Raw genomic sequence first — 13543 nt, forward strand, 5'->3', positions numbered from 1 at the left:
GCCACATCCAACGCAGTGGAGTGGAGCAAGAGCCCTGAGCCCAGATTTACAGCAGTATTTATAGGTTTAGAACAAAGACAGAGAGTTGGCAAGGGCTGATTGGCTACAGGAGTTTCCTGGTATTTACTAATTGGCTATTGGCTGCAGGGGGATGTCTTTTACATCCTGATAAACTCAAACCAGGTTACAGGGAGTATGCTGATTAGACAAGTCCTGGCATCCGCCGGGATGACCTCACTGGGCAATGACTCAGCTTTTCCTGTGAGTCCTGCCTTAGTCCCTGAAGCCTATCATGGCGTTTGTTAGGTCCCAACAGAGGCCTTACAAATAACTGAGAAAAGAAGAGAAGCTAAAGGCAAAGGAGAAAAGGAAAGATATACCCATTTGAATGCAGAGTTCCAAACACTATTAAAGAGAGATAAGAAAGCCTTCCTCAGTGATCAATGCAAAGAAATAGAGGGAAACAATAGAATGGGAAAGATTAGAGATCTCTTCAAGAAAGTTAGAGATACCAAGGGAACATTTCATGCAAAGATGGGCTCAATAAAGGACAGAAATGGTATGGACTGAACAGAAGCAGAAGTTATTACAAAGAGGTTGCAAGAATACACAAAAAAACTGTAGAAAAAAGATCTTTATGACCCAGATAATCACTATGGTATAATCACTCATGTAGAGCCAGACATCCTGGAATGTGAAGTCAAGTAGGACTTAGGAAACATCACTACAAACAAAGCTAGTGGAGGTGATGCAGTTCCAGTTGAGCTATTTCAAATCCTAAAAGATGATGCTGTGAAAGTGCTGTACTCAATATGCCAACAAATTTGGAAGACTCAGCAGTGGCCACAAGACTGGAGAAAGTCAGTTTTCATTCCAGTCCCAAAGAAGGGCAATGCCAAAATGTTCATACTACCACAAAATTGCATTCATCTCACATGCTAGCAAAGTAACGCTCAAAATTCTCCAAGCCAGGCTTTAACAGTACATGAACCGTGAACTTCCAGATGTTCAAGCTGGATTTAGAAAAGGCAAAAGAATCAGAGGTCAAATTGTCAACATCTGTTGAATCATTGAAAAAGCAAGAGAGTTCCAGAAAAATATCTACTTCTTTATTGATTATGTCAAAGACTTTGGCTCTGTGGATCACAACAAAGTCTGGAAAATTCTTCAGGAAATGGGAATACCAGACCGCCTGAACTGCCTCCTGAGAAATCTGTATGCAGGTCAAGAAGCAACAGTTAGAACTGGACATGGAACAACAGACTGGTTCTAAATTGGGAAAGGAATACATCAAAGTTGCATATTGTCACCCTTCTCATTTAACTTACATGCAGAGTACATCATGCAAAATGCTGGACTGGATGAAGCACAAGCTGGAATCAAGACTGCTGGGAGAAATATCAATAACCTCAGATATGCAGATGACACCACCCTTATGGCAGAAAGTGAAGAACTAAAGAGCCTGTTGATGAAAGTGAAAGAGGAGAGTGAAAAAGTTGGCTTAAAGCTCAACATTCAGAAAACTAAGGTCATGGCATCTGGCCCCTTCACTTCATAGTAAATAAATGGGGAAACAATGGAAACAGTGAGAGACTTTATTTTTGGGGGCTCCAAAATCACTGCCGATGATGACTGCAGTCATGAAATTAAAAGACACTTACTCCTTGGAAGAAAAGCTATGACCAACCTAGACAGCATATTGAAAAGCAGAGACATTACTTTACCAACAAAGGCCCATTTAGTCAAAGCTGTGTTTTTTAGAGTAGTCATGTATGGATGTTAGAGTTGGACTATAAAGAAAGCTGAAAGCTGAAGAATTCATGCTTTTGAACTGTGGTGTTGGAAAAGACTCTTAAGAGTCCCTTGGACTACAAGGAGATCCAACCAGTCCATCCTAAAGGAAATCAGTCCTGAATATTCATTGGAAGGATTGATGCTGAAGCAGAAATTCCAATACTTGGGCCACCTGATGCGAAGAACTGACTCACTGGCAAAGGCCCTGATGCTGGGAAAGATTGAAGGCAGGAGGAGAAGGGGATGACAGAGGATGAGATGGTTGGATGGCATCACCGACTCAATGGACATGAGTTTGAGTAAGCTCCAGGAGTTGGTGATGAACAGGGAAGCTTGGCTTGCTGCAGTCGCTGGGGTCGCAAAGAGTCATACACGACTGAGTGACTGAACTGAACTGAACAGAGACCAACCACTATTCATGTGTCTCACTATTTCATGTATTCAGTCATTCAGTCACATCAATAAACAATCACCAGCACTTAATTTCTACCAAGCAAGAATGGTGGTAGACATTACAGATGATCCTGCCCTTAGGAAAATCCTAGTCCAATTGGGAAGCCTGAGATTAGCCATCCTCACCCATTCATTCATTCATTTATTCACTGAAGAGTCACCAACACCTAGCCTGTGCAGAGTCTGGGAGAGGACCCCTGCTGGATGACCCAACAGTGGGCTCTACTGGGTGTCTCCAAGCAACCGAGCCTCCCTCTGGACCCCTGGCCTCACCCCAGTGCTCCGCCTGCTGCCCTCACCATGTGAGCAAGCCCCGGGGGCAGCTGCCAGAGCCCATCACAACGCCTCCCCACAGCATGCTGGGGGGCTAACTCCAGTGTCATCTTCCTACCAAAAACCATGAGTCCATTCATCCCAGTGGCCACCCTTGCAGCCATCCACCTGTGTATCAACTGATCTTTCTTGATACCCACAGGTCCCAGAACCCACGATGCATTCTGTCTGGAGGCTCCTGGTCCTCCTCGGCTTGCTGGCCTTGCCCTCAGCCCTGCACAAGCCACACCAGCCTGGCCTGGCCAAGACTCACACAGACAGCAAATCAGCTCTGGCGAGAAGTAAGCTAACCTCATGCTCTGCCCGCTGTCACAGGGAGGGTGGGAAAGCATTACCCAGCTAGATGAGCTGGGATCAGTCACTTACCCTCTTTTCCTTCTCTTTTTCATAGACCCGAGGTACAAAAAATTGAGGTTGAGTTGATCATATGCCTGTTCATAGCACATCGTCATTATCAGGCACCATAGCAAGGCCCCTCTTGTGTTTTATTTTATTTTATTTTCCCCTCAACCTCTTGTTGTACTGTTTTTTTGGACATTATTTTATGTTATTTTCCCCTCAACCTCTTATTATTCCCCTCTTCCTTGGCAGGTAATGCAGTATGTTTAATATATGTGTTTTAAAATGCCCATATCCTTGTAAAACATAGGTTGGCCATAATGGTTGTTCAGATTCTTCCATGACATCTTAATGATGTCAATAAATAAGTTGATGCCAACCCAATAAACAAGACTTCTTTTTTTTTTTTTACTGTTTTTTCTGGACATTATGCTGTTGACATCTGTTGCTTCATATTAATGCAGAAAAGTCCATGAAATTCATCCACTTCACCACCACTTGTCCATCTCCCTAGGGATGAACACTTGAGTTGTCTCCAACTCCCTGCTAGTATAAACTGCATGGTGATGAACATTCTCATATGTGTTCCTTTTAGAACCTGTGGGAGAATTTCTCTGGGGTATATCCTAAAGGGAGACGGCTGGGCAGATGCAAACTGAATTTAACTAAAGACTGCTAGGCTGCTCTCTAGAATGATTACACCCATTCCAGTAACAAGCAAGCACACCTCTGTCCCCATGTTTCCCAGCACTGGAGAGAACCCACCTGAACCAGTCTGCGTGGGCTGCCATAGAAAGATACTACAGACCAGGGCGCTTGAACAACAGACATTTATTGTCTCACATCTCTGGAGGCTGCAAGTTCAAGTTGCCAGGGTTGGTTTCTGGTGAAGCCTCTCTTCCCGGCTTGCAGACAGCCACCTTCTCACTGTGTCTTCACCGAGCCTTTCCTCTGTGTGCACACAGGGAGTGAGTGAGTGAGTGTACTTTGGCACCTCTTCTTCTCCTTATAAGGACACCAGTCCCATTGGATTAAGGCCCCACCCTTATGACCTGGTTTAAGCTTAACTCCTCCCTCAAGGCTTCATTTCCAAATAGCATCAAATTTGGAGTCTGAGGCTTCGATATGTTCATTTGGGGAGGGGTAGTGCAATTCAGTACATAATGTCATCTTTCTAAATGTCTGCTAGTCTGTTTTGTTTTGTTGTGAGCAACATCTAATTGTTTTAGCTTGACTATCTGATTAGTAGGAACTTTGAGCATCATATCTTTTTTTAAAATTTTATTTATGTATTTATGACTGCACTGGGTCTTCGTTGCTTTCTCTCGTTTCCACAAGTAGGGGCTACTCTTCATTGCAGTGCACGGGCTTCTCATTGCCTGGCTTCTCTTGTTGTGGAGCACGGGCTCCAGGCATGCAGGCTTCAGTAGTTGCAGCCTGTCAGCTCAATAGTTGAGCGTGGACTCAGTAGCTGTGGTGCGTGGGCTTAGCTGCTCTGCAGTATATGGGTCCTTAGCCAGTGAATTCTTAACCGTTGGACCACCAGGGAGGTCCTGAGCATCACATCTTAATTTTTTTAGCCATTTTGACTTCTTTGAATTCCCTGTTCTTACCCTTTCCCCATTTTTCTATTTGCTTTCCATTTTTTTAATTCTCTTTGATTTGAGGAGATGTTAATTTATTTGATGTTAGTCCCTTGTCAGTCTAAGCACTGCTAACATTTCTCACAAACTGTCACCTGTTAACTTTGTGGGTAGATGCTTCATTGAACAAGAATATTTTCAAACTTAGATGTAACATTTTAATTCATTTGGAGGCCGTCTGTATGTATATTTATATACGTAAGTTAGAGATTCAACTTCACTTCTCTCCATTTGAGTCCATTTTCTCAACTCATCTACTAAATGATTAAATTTCCAAACACATGGATTCCCTTTTGAGTTCTGTGTTCTGTTTCTGTGTAACTGTTTCCATACCAAGAACATAGTATTTTAAACACTGCTGCTGCTGCTAAGTCACTTCAGTCGTGTCCGACTCTGGGCAACCCCATAGACGGCAGCCCATCAGGCTACCCCGTCCCTGGGATTCTCCAGGCAAGAACACTGGAGCGGGTTGCCATTTCCTTCTCCAATGCATGAAAGTGAAAAGTGAAAGTGAAGTCGCTCAGTCGTGTCCAACTCTTAGTGACCCCATGGACTGCACCCTACCAGGCTCCTCCATCCATGGGACTACATCTTTGTAAAATGCCATTTCATCTGATAGAACTTTCTTCTTCCAAATGAATTTTAGACTGGGTTTAGTTCATTGAAAAAGAAGAAGTAATCTTCTGGAAATTTAATTAGGATGTCATTGAATTTGTTTATGAATTTAATGATATTTTTGCAATATTACATTATCCAATTGCAAACTTAGTATACCTTTTCATTTATTCAGATTTTATTTTATAACCCTTAATAGAATTTTAAAGTTCAGTAAATGCTTTGAGCATGCTTTGTAAAATTGATTCCTAGAGATTTTGTGAGTTTTGTTGCCTCAGTAAATATTGCCTGATTTTCTATTATGTTTTCTAGTTGGTATTGCTGCTACAGATGAGAGGAGAGTTGTTGATTTTTGAAAATTAATCTGCTACCCCAAAGTCTTATGGTTTATTAGTTCTAATAATTTGTCTTATTTATTCTGTTCAATTTTCTGTCCAGAGTATAACATCATCTGCAAATAGTGACAGTCTTTTCTATTTTCTTCTAAACCTTATAGTTCGTGTGCCTTTTTCTTATTTTGCAGTATAGCCAAGGTCTCCGATAGGGTTGAGAATATGTCTAGAATTCTTCACTAAGTATATTTTCTGTAGGTTTTTGGAATATAGTTTTTATTTTGTTAAAGAAGTCCCCTTATATTCCTAGTTTCCTAAATTTTTCTTAATCATAAATCCATATTAGCCTTTAACAAGTGCTTTTCTGCATCTAACAATTACCACTTTAATATTTATTATGTTAATATGATAAATTATATTAACAGATTTTCTTATGTTAAACCCATCCTAGCATCTCTAAAATAAATATTTTATAATGTACTATAATTATATCTAGTGGAGGTGATGGAATTCCAGTTGAGCTATTTCAAATCCTGAAAGATGATGCTGTGAAAGTGCTGCACTCAGTATGCCAGCAACTTTGGAAAACTCAGCAGTGGCCACAGGACTGGAAAAGGTCAGTTTTCATTCCAATCCCAAAGAAAGGCAATGCCAAAGAATGCTCAAACTACCACACAATTGCACTCATCTCACACACTAGTAAAGTAATGCTCAAAATTCTCCAAGCCAGGCTTCAGCAATACGTGAACCGTGAAGTCCCTGATGTTCAAGTTGGTTTTAGAAAAGTCAGAGGAACCAGAGATCAAATTGCCAACATCCACTGGATCATGGATAAAGCAAGAGAGTTCCAGAAAAACATCTATTTCTGCTTTATTGACTATGCCAAAGCCTTTGACTGTGTGGATCACAATAAACTGTGAAAAATTCTGAAAGAGATACGAATACCAGACCACCTGACCTGCCTCTTGAGAAACCTATATGCAGGTCAGGAAGCAACAGTTAGAACTGGACATGGAACAACAGACTGGTTCCAAATAGGAAAAGGAGTATGTCAAGGCTGTATATTGTCACCCTGCTTATTTAACTTCTATGCAGAGTACATCATGAGAAACACTGGGCTGGAAGAAGCACAAGCTGGAATCAAGGTTGCCGGGAGAAATATCAATAACCTCAGATATGCAGATGACACCACCCTTATGGCAGAAAGTGAAGAGGAACTAAAAAAAAAAAAACCTCTTGATGAAAGTGAAAGAGGAGAGTGAAAAAGTTGGCTTAAAGCTCAATATTCAGAAAATGAAGATCATGGCATCTGGTCCCATCACTTCATGGCAGATAGATGGGGAAAGAGTGGAAACAGTGTCAGACTTTATTTTGGGGGGCTCCAAAATCACTGCAGGTGGTGACTGCAGCCATGAAATTAAAAGACGCTTACTCCTTGGAAGAAAAGTTATGACCAACCTAGATAGCATATTGAAAAGCAGAGACATTACTTTGCCAACAAAGGTCCATCTAGTCAAGGCTATGATTTTTCCAGTGGTCATGTATGGATGTGAGAGTTGGACTATGAAGAAAGCTGAGTGCCAAAAAATTTATGTTTCTGAACTGTGGTGTTGAAGAAGACTCTTGAGAGTCCCTTGGACTGCAAGGAGATCCAACCAGTCCATTCTAAAGGAGAATCAACCCTGGGTGTTCTTTGGAAGGAATGATGCTAAAGCTGAAACTCCAGTACTTTGGCCACCTCATGCAAAGAGTTGACTCATTGGAAAAGAATCTGATGCTGGGAGGGATTGGGGGCAGGAGGAAGAGGGGACAACAGAGGATGAGATGGCTGGATGGCATCACCGACTCAATGGATGTGTTTGGGTGAACTCCAGGAGATGGTGATGGACCCAGAGGTCTGGCATGCTGCGATTCATGGGGTCACAGAGTTGGACACGACTGAGCGACTGAACTGAACTGAACTGAATTATATCTTTACAAGCTACTATTTTATAATATATTTTTTGTAGTATACTATAATGTACCTACAATGTATCAAACCAAAATTTATATTTTGTAATGTCATGTGATTTTTATAGTATACTATTAGGTTTGTTAGCTAGTCATTTATTTAGGATCTTAGCAAATTTTCCATATATAAAATTGATACATAACTTCCCTTGTACTGTTCTTTTTTCTAATTTTTCACTTTTAATTGGAGGATACTTGCTTTGCAGTGTTGTGTTGGTTTCTGCTGTACAACAACGTGAATCAGCTATAAGTATACGTGTGTTCCTTCCCTCCTGAGCTTCCCTCACACCACTCCACCCCACCTCTCAAGGTCATCAGTCTTGTACTGTTCTTGAAGCAAGTTGTACTAGCCTCATAAAATGAATTTTGCATCTTCTTTTCCCATTTACTTTCATAATTACCTGTTTATAAAGTTGTGTAAGAGTCTTCCATGGACCAGGGACTCTTTGTGACCCATGGACTATAGCCCACCAGTCTCCTCTGTCCATGGAATTCTCTGGGCAAGAGTACTGGATGCTGGAGTGGGTTGCATTTCCAGGGGATCTTCCTCCAAGGGATCAAACCTGGGTCTCCTGCATTGCGGGCAGATTCCTTTACCATCTGAGCCACCAGGGAAGCCCCCCAGTAGATCACTCAGCAAGAAGTGGGCCTCCGGCTCCAACACCTCCCCCCCCCCCCACCTTTGCCAGGGCATCGTGCAATGTCACTGGTCCCATGTCTATTTCTAGTTATTGCCCAGGGCCTCACGAAGCACAATACAGAGGGCCGAATCCAGAACATTCACCTCCTGGACAGTCTGAATGCCTCTGGGCAGATGGCCCCGGGGATGGTGGGCTGGCTAATCAGCAGCATGAGCCATCATCACCATCAAGAAGGCAGGTGAGATCCTGAACACCATCCCTGGCCCTGGGATTCTTTACAAGGCTCTGGGTCAGAGGGCAGAGCTAAGGCCTGGAGGTGCAAGACCTGTGAAGAAGGAAGGAGGGAAGATGAGTTGGGGGGAGTCACTGGGGAACGCAGCACAGCATAGTCATTAAAGGCAGAGGTTTCAGGAGCAAAAGTGTCCTCACTTACATCCTGGCACTGCCACCAACTTTGGGGAAATTGTTGGACCACTCTGATCTCATCTATGACATAGGTACCCAGAGCACAGCCCGGATAACATCTGGGGTGCCATAGGAACCCAGGGCTAGAGTCAGACATTTGAACCCCACTTTATTGCTTGAAAGCTGTGTGACCCTGGGCAAGGCATTTGAGCTCCCTGAGCTTCAGCCTTGAGTCCCATCAGTGAAATGGGCATAATGACCCCTGCCTCCTGGAGTTGTTAGGGGCTTTCCCCACTGCACTCATAGCCACTGTATAACCACTAATTATACAACTGCATGGCCGTTGGTATAATTAGTCTCGCATAACTGGGCCTCTTTCACCTTCACTTTTCCCTCCTTCCTCTCAATGGATGCAGGTCTCAAGGGTATTCAACTGCTGTGCCCTTGACCTGCCTCCTCTGTGATCTGAATCCCTCATTCCCTCCATTTTAATGAGTGCCAGTACTCATCGCCTTGATGTATGACAGTCATCCTCTGAGAGCATTAGGCTGGCTCTGAGAACAAGCCCAGTGGCTGGGTCTGCAGTTGGCTGTGGGTTTCATGAGACAGCTGTATGGAGCTATTAGGGGCGCTTGGGGTCAGCTTGAAGCACAGGACTCCTACCGGGAGCTCTTGCCAGCAGAACATCTGTAAAAGGATCTGACTCCAAACACAACTGCCAGCCTTGTCTGTCAACCCAAGGTCTCGAGGTCTGAGATCCTTCAGCATTGGTGGGGGCCTTTTTCTCCTTTCTTGTGTAGTGCCAACATTACCAACGCTCAGCTGGACTATGGTGGGATCCGGATGTCTTTCCATAAGGAGTGGTTCACAGCAAACATCTTACTTGGATTTGACATTGACTTGAGACTGTGAGTCATACAGAAGCAGGGTCTAAAGGGCGTTGTTCCTCTTCACTGGGAAGCCGGGAGTGGGGGCAGGCAGATTTTGGCCATTTGGGGAACCCAGATCTTTCTGCCCCAGCCTGGTTTCAAATCCTGGTTTCCAAACTCACTTGCTGTGTAACCTCAGGCAAGTCACTTCACCTCTCTGAGCCTTGGTTTCTTCAGCTGAAATGTGGATGGCGATCACTGATAAGTGGAGACAGGTCATTTGCTCATTTAAACCTATGTGAGTTCCCTACAACGATCTTTAAAATGGTGCACTGCGATGACCCAGAGGGATGGTACGGGGAGGGAGATGGGAGGGGGGTTCAGGATGGGGAGCACATGTATAACCATGGCGGATTCATGTTGATGTATGGCAAAACCAATACAATATTGTAAAGTAAAAAAAAAAAAGAGAGAGAGAGAGAGAGAAACACTTTAATGATCTCATCACCCTTCCCTCTGCCTGTTTAAACTGTCCTTTAACATTTGCTGCTCCCAAGGAAATGGAGGGCTCCACTAAGTGATAAAGATTTTTAGAATAAAATTGAATCTCCATTTTTTTATTTCCAGAGGGCCCCTCCCAGAAAGTGTTAGTCACTCAGTCGTGTCTGACTCTTTGCCACCCCATAGACTGTAGCCTGCCAGGCTCCTCTGTCCATGGGATTTCCCAAGCAAGAATACTGGAGTGGGTTGCCATTCCTTTCTCTAGGGGATCCTCCCAAGGCAGGAATTGAACCCAGGTCTCTTGGCTTGCAGGCAGATTGTTTTACCATCTGAGCAACCAGGGAAGCCCAAAGACCCCCTAATCTAGTCTATTTAAAAGGATCTATGGAAGCCACCTAGGCTAGTAACATTTTTCTCCTTAATCATTGACAACAGAATTTAATATCCAGGCACCGTGGAGCCCCACAGGGCTGGTTTCGCAAAACAGCCACTCTCCATGTTGGCTGCTTTCTCCTCCTTCTACTCTTTCTCTGTCTCCTGCCCTTTCCCCTCCTTCTCTCTCTCATCCCCAGGCCCTTCAATAACCATATCATAAAGACACATGAACGCATGAACCTCTCTGTGGAGTTCTGGCTGGAGAAAGATGAGTTTGGCCGGAGGGATCTGGTGATAGGCAAATGCCACGTGGAGCCCAGGAGTGTCCACACGACCTTCCTCACTGAGTAAGATCCCAGCCACCCCTTCCCAGGGCTGGGCCCCTTCCCGACCAGCACTGGCTTCGGTCGCGCGTCTCCACCACCTCCTGGAAAAGCCCTAGACCGACCTCACGCTTTCCCCCAGACTTCTTCCTCCTCCTGCATTCCTATCCTGGGGATGGCCCTGCCAGCCTCCCAGAAGCCAGACTCTTCCTCCCCCTCCCCACAGGCCATCTTCACCAGGTCCCATTTGTGACCTCCTGGCAGCCCTCACCTGCTCCCTGTCTCTCCATCTCCACACCCACTGGCCAGGCTCATAGTCCACTTTCTGAACCTCCTCCAGCTTTCCCTGACTCAGACCTCACTGCCTTCACTCCATTCTCCCCCTGCAGCAGGGGGATTTTCTGGTCTTTGTTCTCCCCCAGCCCAGAAATCTGGTCTTGTCCACCCCCCGCCCTGCCTCAGCTTCAAACCCCCCAGCAGTCCTCCAACACCCTCTGGATAGAGAGCAAACTCCTGGATGTCACCCAAGGCCCTGCTTGTCCTGTCCCATGCCCCACTCTGCAGCCCTTTGCCCTCGAGCCTCTCTGAGGACTCCCTCCACCAGCATGATATATTTCCATGCCACTGAGCCTTTGCACATGCTGGTCCTTAGGCCTATGTGCCCCTCCCTTCTCCTTTAAAGCTCCTCCTCATCACTCAGCCAGTCGACAGATACTTAATGAGAGCCTACTGTGTGCTATGCACGATGCACTTAATGCTAGGGGTACAGTAGTGAACGAGATAGAAAAAAGCAGATCTAAATGAAGATCTCTAGGCTGGCTGACCAAGTAAGTGAATCCCAGCGGACTAGTGAGTCCCTCAAGGGCGAGATCCATGTCTGATTTCTCTCCATAATTCCAGATGCCTGAAAGCAACTAGGTCCTCAGTGTTTGTATGTCCATTCATTTATTCATCAGATATTCACTGAATGCCTAGATCATGCCAGACATCCACAAAGAGGACTGTGGGGTGTGGCTACTGACCTGGTTCTAATCCAATCAACGCTTAACTAGCTGTGTGACCTTGGGCAAGGCACATCACTTCACCCTTTGATTATTGCTTACAGTGACACCTCTCATGCAGAGCTGGCTGAGGAGTCAATGGCTGTGTGAGATGTTCTCCACACACAGCCCTTGACATTAGTGTTTCCTGTATTTATCTGTTCTGTGCAATACACCCACCTCTCTTTCTAGAGCTATCCCACCAAAGGTGAATCCTTTTCTCCGCAACTTCAGAGACAACCTGGAAAAAGTTATCCCACATCTGATAGAAAGTCAGGTAAGTTAGGGAAAAAGGGTTTTCACCTTGGGCATCCTCGAGTCTGTGGGTCAGGGATATATATTGGCATTTCATTGAAGAAATGGGTCTTTAGAACCTGGGAAATCTCCATTAAAATGTTCAGTTTTGCCATCTACCAGCTGTGTCTTTAGGCAAGTGACTTAGCCTCCCTGAACCTCAGTTTCCCCATCTGTAGCATGGGAACCATCACATTCTCTATTTCACAGAAAGTCACAGAGATTCAGGGGGACAAAGCAGAGTAGTGTGGTGCATGGCTCCTGGCAAATAGTTGGCACTCAATACAGGGAAGCCACTCTTGCCATGGTTCCTTGTTGAAATCCCATGGCTCCCAGCCACAGGCCCTCCAGTTTTCTTCTTCCAGTCCTGGGTCTGACCCTTCTTTCTGTCCTGGTGGCCCAGGTATGTCCTCTGATTGATGAGATACTCAGGCAGCTGGATGTGAAACTGTTGAAAAGCCTCATGGGTAAGTGAGCACCTGTGTCCGTTTGGTGGGGAGGACTGAAGATAGGCAAATGGACAAGAGAGCTGCCCCTGCTTCAACACCCATGGAGGCCTTCTGAGGGGTGTCTGCATGTGCTCTGAGAACACTCAGAGGTGAATGAGTGACCGTGACCATCACTGTCCCCAAATGAGGTGGGACAGTGGAGGGCGCCCCTACCAATCAGACTGTACCCCATCAAACCTCCAGAGCTTCCCCCAAGATCTCCACTCAATCCTTTAGGGAGCACTGACCCCCCTACCTGAGCCCATCTGAGCCCCAGCTGCAGATAAACAGATAAAGTCCCTGCCTTCAGGGAACTCACTGTGAATGAAAGACACAAGAAGTGATTAGATATCATTTTAAGAGTTTCAGCGCAAATGTCCCCAGCACTGGGCCTTGGTCAGCATGGAAGGATGAGAGACCCCTTCAGTGTGGAGCTGGGGAGTTGGGGGCAAACACTTGGTGACTGATTCTGCCTCTTCTACTTACAGAACAGGATATTGCTCATGAACTCAACCAACTCTGAGTCCAGCCAACCTTCCATGAACTAGATTTGAGCGCCTCCAGCAGCCACTGATGATTAGAGGGAAATAACACACTTGGAGACTTTAAGTCTCCCTTACAATGGGGCTTCTGATGCCCCAAAAACTTGTACCACAGGTTCTATGGACATCCTATCCTCTTCCATAATAAATTCTAGCTCTGAAGAGTGCAAAGGGCCTTCTGCCTAGGTCCTGAGGTTTGGGTTCCAGAAGTCAGACCTGATGAAGATCCATCCTGAGACTGGATACACCTGGGCTCGCTCATCAGCCCAGAGATGATACAGAAAACATTTCTTATCCTGTAATTTGCAGTCAGCAACCCCCATCCATTGATCTGCTCATCAGTGCAGGGAGGGTCCTGTTGAGATTTCCCATCCTCTCATCCATTCAACCCATGTTTATTGAGCACCTGGCTTCCCTGGTGGCTCAGATGGTAAAGATTCTGCCAGCAATGCAGAAGACCTGGATTGATCCCTGGGTTGGGAAGATCCCCTGGAGAAGGAAACATCAACCCACTCCAGTATTCTTGCCTGGAGAATTCCATGGACA

The 13543-nt window shown here is 45.2% G+C and overlaps 1 protein-coding gene across 1 annotated transcript; it reads left to right on the forward strand.

Moving 5' to 3' along the window:
* The first annotated feature begins 2737 nt into the window (after positions 1-2737).
* On the forward strand, positions 2738-12978 carry BPIFA3 (BPI fold containing family A member 3). The gene is made up of 7 exons (XM_052651343.1): positions 2738-2861; positions 8248-8398; positions 9366-9473; positions 10508-10657; positions 11866-11950; positions 12371-12434; positions 12944-12978. Exons 1-7 carry the CDS (start codon positions 2738-2740, stop codon positions 12976-12978), a joined length of 717 nt encoding a protein of 238 aa, XP_052507303.1.
* The last annotated feature ends 565 nt before the right edge of the window (positions 12979-13543 follow it).

This window comes from Budorcas taxicolor, chromosome 13 (assembly GCF_023091745.1).
Source record: "Budorcas taxicolor isolate Tak-1 chromosome 13, Takin1.1, whole genome shotgun sequence".
NCBI classification, from domain to species: domain Eukaryota; kingdom Metazoa; phylum Chordata; class Mammalia; order Artiodactyla; family Bovidae; genus Budorcas; species Budorcas taxicolor.